Source organism: Ceratotherium simum, chromosome 22 (assembly GCF_057802395.1).
Source record: "Ceratotherium simum simum isolate JZ-2026a chromosome 22, ASM5780239v1, whole genome shotgun sequence".
Lineage (NCBI taxonomy): Eukaryota > Metazoa > Chordata > Mammalia > Perissodactyla > Rhinocerotidae > Ceratotherium > Ceratotherium simum.
In genome coordinates this window covers 16782438-16795305 of record NC_141921.1, presented here as the reverse complement: position 1 = coordinate 16795305, position 12868 = coordinate 16782438, and the positions used below count along the sequence as shown (strand labels likewise).

The 12868-nt window shown below is 40.7% G+C and overlaps 1 protein-coding gene across 8 annotated transcripts in view; it reads right to left on the bottom strand.

Annotated features, from left to right (window-relative positions):
• FOXJ3 (forkhead box J3) overlaps positions 1-12868 on the bottom strand; it is a 162993-nt gene that overhangs the window by 137074 nt on the left and 13051 nt on the right. The window contains exon 1 of one of the 8 annotated variants that reach the window (XR_015555769.1): positions 394-1712. The exons of 5 other annotated variants lie outside the window; for them this stretch is intronic. Coding sequence is in view for 2 of the 3 variants with exons in the window: in XM_087446156.1 (XP_087302282.1) it covers positions 394-484 (91 nt within the window). In the remaining variant the exon portion in view is untranslated. Of the gene's footprint in view, positions 1-393; positions 1716-12868 lie in introns of those variants that run through there. 2 more of the 8 variants (XM_087446156.1, XM_087446149.1) reach the window with 2 other exon arrangements.

Sequence of the window (12868 nt, the reverse complement as noted above, 5' to 3'; positions counted from 1 at the left end):
AATTATAGCTGTGACAATGAGACACTAAAGAATTTATATAACTTCACTGAACCTCAGTTTCTTCATCTGTAACTTGGGGATAATACCACCTATATAACTTTATTCATCACGGATACATCTGGAGGATTGCTGTTGGAATAAAATAGTCATGTGCCACATAATGGCATTTCAGTCAACAACGAACCGCATATACAACAGTGGTCCCATAAGATTAGAATCATGTAGCCCAGGTGTGTAGCATGCTATACCATCTAGGTTTGCATAAATACACTCTATGATGTTTGCACAATGATGAAATTGCCTAATGATGCATTTCTCAGAACTTATCCCCATTATTAAGCAATGCATGACTGTAAATCAATTTACGAATGTGAAATTGTCTATTAGCACTACCTGGCACGAGGATGATCCACAAATGTCTGTCATACAGGCAACACGAATGAGAGAAGTTGGAATGGGCATAAGTGTATACATATGCATACATTGTAGGAGTGGTGGAGATGGTGAGCAACTAAAGAAAACATGTTCACTTGGAAGGGATCAGCTGCTATTCTCAGTTCTAGCCAATTGCTGCTAAGCAAGAGTGCAAGCCCAGTATTGTAAGAACTTCTAATTTTTCAAGAGAAGATATCCAAAATTTTATTTGAAATCTCCTGATTCTTATTTTCTAAATACTACATGGGCCAAACAAAACATTGGATTTTGTCCCAAATTTATAACCTTTGATTTAGAGGATGACTGAATTCTCTGCATCTAATTGTCCCTGCATGCACTGAAGAGAGACAGACACTTCTATTTCTGCCAGAATGACAGAACAGATAGCTTGATCAACATGGCTACTGAAAATAACAAACAGGAAAAAATATTTTTAAATCTTCATAAATTAATCAATAACCCTAAAGAAAATAAGGTATGATCGAGACCAACAACAGTGAAAGAGGAAAACTAGAGAAGTATGCAGAGTACTGAAACCAGCGTTCATTCACTGTCAGGGCATTTTGCCAAACCCTATGAATTTCAGCTTGCAATTTCAAGGCCTATTGCAGCCCAAGGTACAAGAGGCAAAGTCCAGGTGTTACCCAAGAGAAGTGCAAAGAAAACCGCTCTTAACCTTGGCATTGAACACTGGTGAGGAGATGAGAGGCTATGATAGCAGTGCAATAGTACCTCCCCTGATATTCACAACCATAAGCTGACCTTCACCTAGATTACAGCTTAAAAAGCTTCATACCTAGAATTTTATTTAGGGTAGTCCTAGAATTACCATTCTAGGTGTCCTACACCCAACCTTTACAGAAGCAAATGCAAATCCTCTGAATCTATCTTTGATCTAGGCATGGAAGAATTCCCACAGATAAGGTTCCAAAATAAATAAATTCACAATCAAAAATCACAAAATTCAGAAGGAAACAAGCCACTCGGAATTAAGATAACAGCTGAAATATCAGTTGGCAGAATCAAAACCTCAAAGACTTCAGATATGGGAATTACTAGACACTTTACTATTTTACTTCATGGGTGATTTACCTACTCCTATATTTCAACTGTTCGTATGCAGATGAATCTCAAATCTACATCTCTAGCAGGGATCAATCTCCTGATCTCCAAACATAAATATCTAACGTTCCCTCCTAGAAATCCCAAATTTATTGTGTCCAAAACTGAATTCAGGGGCCAGCCTGGTGGCGCAAGCGGTTAAGTGCGTGCGCTCCGCTGCAGCGGCCCAGGGTTCGCCGGTTCAGATCCTGGGCGCGCACCGACGCACTGCTTGTCAAGCCACGCTGTGACAGCGTCCCATATAAAGTGGAGAAAGATGGGCATGGATGTTAGCCCAGGGCCAGTCTTCCTCAGCAAAAAAAAAAAAAAAAAACAAGAGGAAGATTGGCGGATGTTAGCTCAGGGCAGATCTTGCTCACAAACAAAACTGAATTCATCATCTTTCTTTAATGTATTTCCTATCTTGATAAAAATGGCACAGTCCTTTTATCTAAGAATGGCTTTCAGGCTTCCAGTCTAACTCCTTTCTTTTCCTTTGTTAGAGCAAAACACTTCTTTCCAACTCTTTATTTCTATGAGGAATGACTTCTCTAAACACTCCTGGGCTCTTAGCCCACTCTTCATCAAAGAGGTAAGTAATCTGGTTAGTGGGCAGAGCTAACTCCAGGACTCTACAAGGCAGTGATATGGGTGTGCCTGCTCTGTTGACCCTAACAATCTAGACATGAGGTGGGCTGTCCCCTGGTCTAGACTGGGTTCTGTTGGGTGGGGACAAGAGAATGTGGAGAGAGAGCCAGCCCATTGGGCTCTTAAACCTAAGGCACATTCTACAATATTCTACAATCAGCAGTTTTATCAAAAACAAAGGTAATTCCTCCAAAAGTTACCAGCATTTTACTCCTAGGCATGTGTGTACCAACGCACTGCTTGGCAAGCCGTGCTGGGGTGGCGTCCACATAAGGTGGAGGAAGATGGGCATGGATCTTAGGCCAGCCTTCCTCAGCAAAAAGAGGAGGATTGGCAAATGTTAGCTCAGGGCAGATCTTCCTCACAAAAAAAAAAAGAAAAAAAGACTAGTTTTAAAAACATAATATTGCATTTTTTGATCTGCTGACTCTTGTTTTGTTACTTCAGAATTCAAGAAAGGGAAAAGGCTCTTATATTTTGAATCCCCCAAACATCAACACCCTTAGGACCCCCAATTACTTACCTTTCACTACCAACTCTAGCTCCTAGACATCTTTCTAATCTGCTTTAGCCTCAATGCCTTAGTTTCAGTTTTCTCCATTTTAATCTAGATTATTGCTCCTAAATGGTGTCCTGAACCCCAGGCTGGTCAAGTGAAAGAACAAACATATACCAATCTTTTTCTCCCTATCCAGGCAAATGACCAGCAACATGGAAATCTCACAAAAGAATGCTAAGGTTCACAGCAAGTCAGGAAAATCTCAGTGTCTTCTAAATTACAAACTCACACCCCTGGAGCAAACTAAAGTTGAACAATTATATTAACTCATTCAATTACATCCATAATTTATACAGTTAAGTTGGTGCCAACAGCACCTAGCAGCACATTCTCCAAATCCTTTGAAAACCAATATGCAAGAAAGTTTGCATAGAATGCCACAACCAGAATATGGGTAGTAAAAACCTGTAATTCACTGATGGGTACTCCAATAGAAGCTAGAGTATTATAACCCATCATCAACAGAAGAACATGGAATTCCTTTTAATATAAGCAGTCTTCAAGTTTATATTAAACTGAGTTATAAACTATTCAAATTTAGGAAGCAGATGTTTAACAAACAGTTGTATAATAACGCTTTATCTGGGAGCAGGAGGTGAAATGGGACTAAGTATTTTGAAAAAGCTCCCAAATAATTCTTAGGAGCCCTTCACTCCTCTCTCCCACCCACACAGAGATATAATGCTTTATAGTTTACAAAGAACTTAGAACATTCAAGACTGAGTCAAGACCTAGACTGGAGGGCCGGCCCTGTGGCTTAGCAGTTAAGTGCGCGTGCTCCGCTACTGGCGGCTCGGGTTCAGACCCTGGGCGCGCACCAACACACCGCTTCTCCGGCCATGCTGAGGCTGCGTCCCACATACAGCAACTAGAAGGATGTACAACTATGACGTACAACTATCTACTGGGGCTTTGGGGAAAAAAAAGAAGGAGGACTGGCAATAGATGTTAGCTCAGAGCTGGTCTTCCTCAGCAAAAAGAGGAGGATTAGCACGGATGTTAGCTCAGGGCCGATCTTCCTCACACACACACAAAAAAAGACCTAGACTGGAATCCCAATTATGACCTTGGGTATATTGTTAACTTCTCTAAGGCTTAATTTCCTCCTCTACACAAGTGAAAATTCATGCCTCAGTTATTGTGACAGTAGCTCAAATGAAAGCACCAGCATAATACCAGACAAAAACAAGAATTAAAAGTTTGTTGAAAATAAATGCTACAGCACTGGAGGTCCAGAGATTATCCCTTCTTTTTTATCTCCTAACTCAGCCCTATCTTCCAAAAGACTTGAAAGTATAAGATTCACTAGCACCCAGGAAGGCATAAACTCTTTGATTCAGGTTGACTAAGCACTGCGAATTGTTATACCATTATTCACAGGTAACCATTAAAGCAGTCATGGAAATAACCTCTGTCATAATCAGCCTAAACAGGAGAAATCTGCCAGAGGAAGGCGTAAAGGGAAAAGAATCCTGCTGAGTGAGTAGCAATCAGCTGTTCATCTCAGCTCCACCGACTAAACCTGAAGGCAGTGGTGCAGCTTGAGCTACGAACTGAGATCTTGGAGTCATGTGCTCTCAGAAAGCAACTAAAATTAAATGAGAGGAGCCAGCCCGGTGGCGTGGTCATTAAGTTTGTGTGCTCTGCTTCAGCAGCCCAGGGTTCGCAGGTTCAGTGCCCAGGTGCAGACCTACACACCACTTATCAAGCCATGCTGTGGCAGGCGTCCCACATATAAAGTAGAGGAAAATGGGCACAGATGTTAGCCCAGGGCCAATCTTCCTCAGGAAAAAAAGAGGAGGATTGGCAAGGGATGTTAGCTCAGGGCTAATCTTCCTCACCAAAAAAAAAAAAAAAAAAAAAAAAATCATGTGAGAATGATCAATTCACCACAGGAGTATTTGAGGGAAAAGAGAGGCCAAAACTTAACTCTGGAGAACTCTAATAGATAATTTTTAATTATCTAGTTAACTAGTTTGTTTATCTAGTTAATTAGGAACTAGTTAAAAAAAAAACAGGAAAATTGTACTGGAGATAGCAAGTGATTTAATGCGGAGAAAGGCAGTAACATTACACATAGATCAAAATGAATATAAACTGAGACGAGAGGGCCAGCCCCGTGGCTTAGCGGTTAAGTGTGTGCGCTCCACTACTGGCGGCCCGGGGTTCGGATCCCGGGCACGCACCGACACACTGCTTCTCCGGCCACGCTGAGGCTGCGTCCCACATACAGCAACTAGAAGGATATGCAACTATGACATACAACTATCTACTGAGACTTTGGAGAAAAAAAAAAGGGAGGAGGATTGGCAATAGATGTTAGCTCAGAGCCGGTCTTCCTCAGCAAAAGAGGAGGATTAGCACGGATGTTAGCTCAGGGCTGATCTTCCTCACAAAAAAAAAAAAAAAAAAAAAAAAAGCAGGGCCGGCCCCGGCGCTTAGCGGTTAAGTGCGCGCGCTCCGCTGCTGGTGACCCGGGTTCAGATCCTGAGCGCGTACCAACGCACCGCTTCTCCGGCCACGCTGAGGCTGCATCCCACATACAGCAACTAGAAGGATGTGCAGCTATGACATACAACTATCTACTGGGGCTTTGGGGGAAAAAATAAATAAATAAAATTAAAAAAAAAAAAACAATAAACTGAGATGAGAATATTAGCTTTTAACAGATCATTAATATCATAGAGGGTAGGGCCGGCCCCGTGGCTTAGCGGTTAAGTGCGTGTGCTCCGCTGCTGGCGACCCGGGTTCGGATGCCGGGCGAGCACCGAGGCACCGCTTCTCTGGCCATGCTGAGGCCACGTCCTGCATACAGCAACTAGAAGGATGTGCAGCTATGACATACAACTATCTACTGGGGCTTTGGGGGAAAAATAAATAAATAAATAAAATCTTTAAAAAAAAATTATAGAGGGTTGCTTTTGTGGACTAGTGAGAGCAAAAACTAGACTGCAAGGAGGTTTAGAAGAGGAAAACAAAATTTAGCTACAAATTGTACAAAATGAAAATAAATGGTAAGTGCAATAAGGTCAAGCAGTCAGGGCAGAGAGGAATAGCTTAAGAAATCAGGAAAGGTGAAGAATATGCTAGAACGTTCATCACACTGTATCCCCATTACTCTGTTTTATTCTTCATAGCTCTCATCACCATCTGATATGACTTTTGTTTACTGTCTGTTTCTCCCCCAGTAGAATGCAAGCTCCACAAGAGCAGGAACTTTTATCTGTTTCATTCTGTCATATCCCCAAAACCTGGTATATAGTCAGCAGTCATATCTGTTCAATGAATGAATAAACCAGGTTCCTCAAGAGTTGGAAAAAGAGAGTAAACTTAAAATAAGAAAAACAAGATCTGATTGAAAACTCAACAGATCTTTTTAATATAGTCTTTGTATCCATCACTTCTCTCTGCCTCCACACAAGTAATTTAGGACGAATCCAGTTAGAAGAGCAAGTTAGGTATCCAGAATATAGAAAGAACTCTTACAACTCAATAATAAAACGACAACCCAATTAAAAAATGGGCAAAGACTCAAAGATATATGTCAGGGCCAGAGTATTGGACTGCAAAAAAGAAAAAGGGCAAAGATTTGAATAGAGATTTCTTTTTTTTTTTTTTTTGTGAGGAAGATGAGCCCTGAGCTAACATCCATGCTAATCCTCCTCTTTTTGCTGAGGAAGACCAGCTCTGAGCTAACATCTATTGCCAATCTTCCTCGTTTTTTTCCCCCCCAAAGCCCCAGTAGATAGTTGTATGTCATAGTTGCACATCCTTCTAGTTGCTGTATGTGGGACACGGCCTCGGCATGGCCGGAGAAGCGGTGCGTCGGTGCACGCCTGGGGTCCGAACTCGGGCCACCAGTAGCTGAGCGCACGCGCTTAACCACTAAGCCATGGGGCCGGCCCTGAATAGAGATTTCTACAAAGAAGATATATAAATGTCCAATAAGTACATGAAAAGATGTTCAATAACATTAGTCATTGAAGAAATACAAATCAAAACCATAATGAGATACCACTTCACACCCACTAGGAGGGCTGTAATCAAAAAGATAACAAGTGTTGCAAAGATGTGGAGAAATTGAAACTAGCATACATTGCTGGTGAAAATGAAAAATAGTACAGCCTCTTTGGAAAACAGTTTGGCAGTTCGTCAAAAAGTTAAACATAGACTTACCATATGACACAGCCATTCTACTCCTAGGGTATATACCCAAGAAATGAAACATACATCCACAGAAAAATCTGTAGGCAAATGTTCACAGCAGCATTAAATCATAATAGAAAAAAAGTGGAAACAATCCAAATGCCCATTAATTGATGAACGGATAAATAAGATGTTATATCCATAAAAGTGGAATATTATTTGGCAATAAAAAGGAATGATACATGCTACAACATGTATGACCCTTGAAAACATGCTAGGTGAAAGACACCAATCACAAGACTACATATTATATGATTCCATTTATATCAAATGTCCAAAACAGGCAAATTTATATTAGTAGTCTAATTGTTGGTTAGTACTTAGATTAGTAGTTTCTTAGAGCTTGGGAAGGGGGAAGAGGTAAAGGAGATTAACTGCTAATGGGTATGGGGTTTCTTTTAGAGGGAGAAAAATGTTCCAAAATTAGATTGCAGTGATGGTTATACAACCCTATGAAAAAACTAAAAAACACTGAAACCTATTTATAAAAATTTTACACTTTTGGGCCGGCCCCATGGCTTAGCTATCAAGTGCGCACGCTCCGCTGCTGGCGGCCTGGGTTCGGATCCCAGGCAGGCACCGACGCACTGCTTCTCTGGCCATGCTGAGGCCGCGTCCCACATAGAGCAATTAGAAGAATGTGCAGCTATGACATACAACTATCTACCGGGAATTTGGGGGCAAAAAAATAAATAAATAAATTTTACACTTTTTTTTTTTTTGTAAGGAAGATCAGCCCTGAGCTAACATCCATGCTAATCCTCCTCTTTTTTTGCTGAAGAAGACTGGCTCTGAGCTAACATCTATTGCCAATCCTCCTCCTTTTTTCCCCCAAAGCCCCAGTAGATAGTTGTATGTCATGGTTGCACATCCTTCCAGTTGCTCTATGTGGGACGTGGCCTCAGCATGGCCCGAGAAGTGGTGTGTCCGTGCGCGCCCAGGATCCGAACCTGGGCCGCCAGTAGCAGAGCGCGCACTTAACCGCTAAGCCATGGGGCCGGCCCCTAAATTTTACACTTTAAATAGATGAACTGTATGGTATGTGAAATTGTATCTCAACGAGGCTGGGGTTTTTTTTAAAAGCAAGTTGAGAACCATCACACACAAATGTTCTTGTTCTGTTAAGTTCCTGCTTCTTCCCTCACTAGTGCCACAGGAGCCACCCCCATCCCCGAAACTGGAACAGAAAGAGGAGAGTAAAAGTAATGACTTCACCAGAAAGCAACTCTATTACAGCAATTATTTTCAAATCTATAACCCTTTAAACTATTAGTGGTTCAGGAAAGTTTGTTTTCTGGTGGGCTCCACTATTTCCAAACCACACTGTTTATTAATTATGTTTAATGAAAATACACTTATGGTTCACAAAAAAGTTTTACACACCCTGAAAATATTCTACAGGAAACCACTCTACTACTACCTACAAATCAACTACTTAGGCTATACCTCTCTCCTAAAACAAAACCAGGGCCAGGTCTTATTATTCTCTAATAACCCATACTGAAAAAAAGCATACCAACCAACAATCAGCTTCAGCTTTTTAAGAGTAGGAGATGTAATTCTGAACTAACTGTCTCTTTACACTCCATAGGATAGGACCGGTGTCAACAACACAGGCGGTAAACGTGGGGGAGGGGAGCTTCTTGGCCAAACATCACAGAGCTATAACTTCTTCCAAACCCCAAACCTTACTTCCTGCAATTTATGTAAACAGATCACAGGCCACCCTCTTCAAACTAAATCATAACCCTAGCAAATAACACAGGATTCTATTTCTGGGTCTGTCATTAACTCACTGGATAATCCTGAAGCTTCAGTCGCTCTACTTTGCTCAATAACTTAACCACAACTTCTGGTTCCAATATCAAATCATGTAGACTAATAAAGAACTTTTTCCCAATTCATAGATTTATTTTTATAGAAAACCTAACAAAAGTATATGAAACTAAATCGCATTATATGTTTAAATTGCCTCTATTGAATATACATGAAATATGAAAAGTTCAAAAGATTATTCACTCCAAAGTGTTGAACCCTTCCATTTTAAACTTTTAAAGGTATTCACTAAACAGAGAGAGAATAAGCGTCCAGAGGGCTGAAAGATTTTGAGGCTTTAAATTTAAGCTCAGTTATATTTAGAAAACCAAGATGCCACCTCTCTGGATCCTGTATCTTTATCTCGGGCATTTGATTCATGTGCTTTGCCTGGTGTAATTCAAAGCAAGAGATCCTACCATATCCCTGAAAAGTAAACTTAACATATCAGAACATACTAATTGTCACAGGAATGACATGCCACTGTACTGCAACTGAGAAGATAGGAAGCTACACTCTCCACTACTAGAGCTCTCTAACAATATAAAAATTACATGGCTGGTCCCCAAAGCCAGTCTACAAACCACTGCCAACTTTATAAGAATCATTTCTAGGTGCCAGCCCAGTGGCACAGTGGTTAAGTGCGTACGCTCCGCTTCGGCAGCCCAGGGTTCACAGGTTCGGATCCCATAAGCACACCAACGCACCACTTGTCAAGCCATGCTATGGTGGCATCCCATATAAAGTAGAGGAAGATGGGCACCAATGTTAGCCCAGGGCCAATCTTCCTCAGCAAAAAAAAAAAAAAGAGAGATTGGCATCGAATCTTAGCTCAAGGCTAATCCTCTTTACGAAAAAAAAAAGAAGAATCATTTCTATTCCACTCCTGGGAATCCTGACTCAAGAGCCTAGGGTGAAACCTAGGGAATCTAATAATTAAAAGTATCTCAGGTGAGATGCCCTATGATCCAGCCATCCCACTACTGGGAATCTATCCAACGCACCTGAAATCACCAATCCAAAGAGGCTTACGCACCCCTATGTTCACTGCAGCATTATTCACCATAGCCAAGAAGTGGAAGCAACCTAAATGTCCCTCGACTGACGACTGGATTAAGAAAATGTGGTATATATATACAATGGAATACTACTCAGCCATAAAAAAAGACAAAATCGTCCCATTTGCAACAACATGGATGGGCCTGGAGCGTATTATGTTAAGTGAAATAAGCCAGAAAGAGAAAGACAAACACTGTATGATCTCACTCATATGTGGACTATAAACCAACACATGGACAGAGAAAACTGGACTGTGGTTACCAGGGGCAGTGAGGGTGGGGGGTGGGCACAAGGGGTGAAGGGAGTCATATATATGGTGATGGACAAACAAAAATGTACACCCCAAAATTTCACAATGTTAGAAACCATTAAAACATCAATTAAAAAAAAAAGTATCTCAGGTGATTTGGATTTACAGCTTAATTCAGGAACTACTGGTTTAGGACAAGGATAGCAGAAAGGTTTCCTATCATTTACCAATTATGCTCAATAGGTAGTAGCGGCCTAAAGTGCTAAACTGAGAAGGTCATGTCTAAACATAACCAGTAATTAGCAGTTTACCACGGACATGGTGATGGGGGAGTACAACATGCAAACCATGTTTTTGTCATCTGTGATTTAGACCACTGAATGAGCTTTTTTTAACGAGGTTTGTGGGGTAAGAGAAGAGAGCCAGATTTGGATTATTTACTTTTAACTGGCAGAAGCTCTGGCTGACTCTGGGAGGGTAGTAGGTAGCAAGAACAGGCCCACTGGCATATGTACCAAGATCTCCACAGTACTTATTAAGTTTCTCAGTATTATACAGAAAAAGAAGATAAGATTTCTACTCTGAAAATGTTTATAATTTTGTTTAAGAAATGAAATTCTAGGGGCTGGCCTGGTGGCGCAAGCAGTTAAGTATGCTCTCTCCACTGCGGCGGCCCGGGGTTCGCCGGTTCCGGTCCCGGGCGCGCACCGACGCACCACTTGTCAAGCCATGCTGTGGCGGCGTCCCATATAAAGTGGAGGAAGATGGGCATGGATGTTAGCCCAGGGCCAGTCTTCCTCAGCAAAAAGAGGAGGACTGGCAGATGTTAGCTCAGTGCCTATCTTCCTCACAAGAAAAAAAAAGAAGAAATGAAATTCTACACAATAATATAAATTTGGTTTGAAAAAAAGGATGTTTGTGCCTTGAGGGGTTCCACTTGAGTTTATAAGGTGGGAACTAGCAGGGACATTGAGTGCCAGGCAAAAAACAGTAGAGTTTGGATTGATTCAAGAGGAAATCAACTGTGGGTTCCTGATCAGGACATGATTAAAATAATGCATAGAGAGGATTCCACTGGCAGTATTTTCCAGGAAAAAAAAAAACGGAGGCTACATAATCAAGGCATGACCCACAGGAAGGCAAATAATCTGCTTCATATTGTTTCTGTATGTATTTGTCCCTACCATTGGATGGCTGGCTCCTAGTAGGCCAGGTGCATGTCAAACTAACCTTTCTATCTCCCACAATGCCTAGCACATGTTTTGTACATAATAAATACTCCAGAATGTTTGCTGAATTGCTGTAAAGAAAGAAAAAGTCTTATAGATATTTTCAAAAGGAACAGTAACAGAACTTGGTACAGAGACATCAAGGGTCAATGGAGTGGATGGAGTAAAATTATGCCAAAAAGGAGGGACTCTATTAGGTAAAAAGAGACAAGAAACATAACAACCAAATGTAATGTGCAGACCTTGGCTGGATCTTGATCAATTAAAAATCTACTATAGGGCCGGCTCTGTGGCTTGGCGGTTAAGTGCGCGCGCTCTGATGCTGGCGGCCCGGGTTCGGATCCCGGGAGCGCCCGGAGGCACCACTTCTCCGTCCAACGCGAGGCCGAGTCCCGCGTACAGCAACTAGAAGGATGTGAACCTATGACATACAACTGTCTACTGGGGCTTTGGGGAGAAAAAGCTGAATAAATAAAATCTTTAAAAAAAAAAAAAAAAATCTACTATAAAAAGACATCTTTAAACAACTGAGGACATTTTATTATGAATTGGATATTTATTAGATGACACCTAAGAAATACCGTCAATTTTGTTCAATATAATGATGGTACATGGTTATGTAAGAAAATGTCTACATGTTTTAGAGATGCATAGCAAAGTTTGTAGGGGTGAAAAGACAATGTCTATGATTTTCTTTAAAATACTTAGGCAAAAAAGAAAAAGAAAAAAAGACAGTTGAGATATATGTGGCAAATAGCTTAATGGTTGAATTTGTGATGGGTATATGGATTCATTATATTCTATCTACTTTTAAGTATACTCAGCAGTGCAATTGGACTTTCATGTTACTTGGTAATTCCAGCATTGTACAATTAATTCTTTTGCTTTTCTTTCTCAGATTTCGGGAAACTTAAGAATGACTAGTACTTCTGAGAAAACAGCCTAGACTCAATCAGAAGAAAACGAGCATTCATTTGTTAGCTCTACTAATAGGAAATCTCTCTCAATCTACTCAAAGAACTTCTTGGAAATTAATATGAGAACTGAATATGAGCCAAGAGAGTGACTCAGCTGCTAAAAAGAAACAAAATACAATCTTAGGCTTCATTAGAAGAATAGTATCCAGATCAAGGAGTGTAACAGTCCCATGCACTCTTCACTAGTTAGTTCACAACTGGAGTATTGTGTTCTGTTTTGAGCACCATATTTTAAGAACACTTACAAGCTAGAATGCTTGCAGGGAGGGGATATCAGACTAGTGAGGAGTTTAGAAGCCAAATGTCAAGAGAAGAATGACTGAAGAAACTGGGTGTGTTTAGCTTGGAGAAGAGAACACTTGCCAGCTTTCCATGTCATCTCTACCATAGAGACCCCAGTGTAATATTTTCCAAAGGATTTCAAGAGTTGTTAATATGCATTGCATAGTCAAATAAGTTTGAGATAAGCACTTTTTTTTCTCTAAAGGACTTACCAAAACGTTCAATATCCTAAAGTACTTTGTGACTCTTCAAGAAGAGGATGTTCAGTATTTCCTAAATGTGACCATTTATTATTCATTCAACAAAT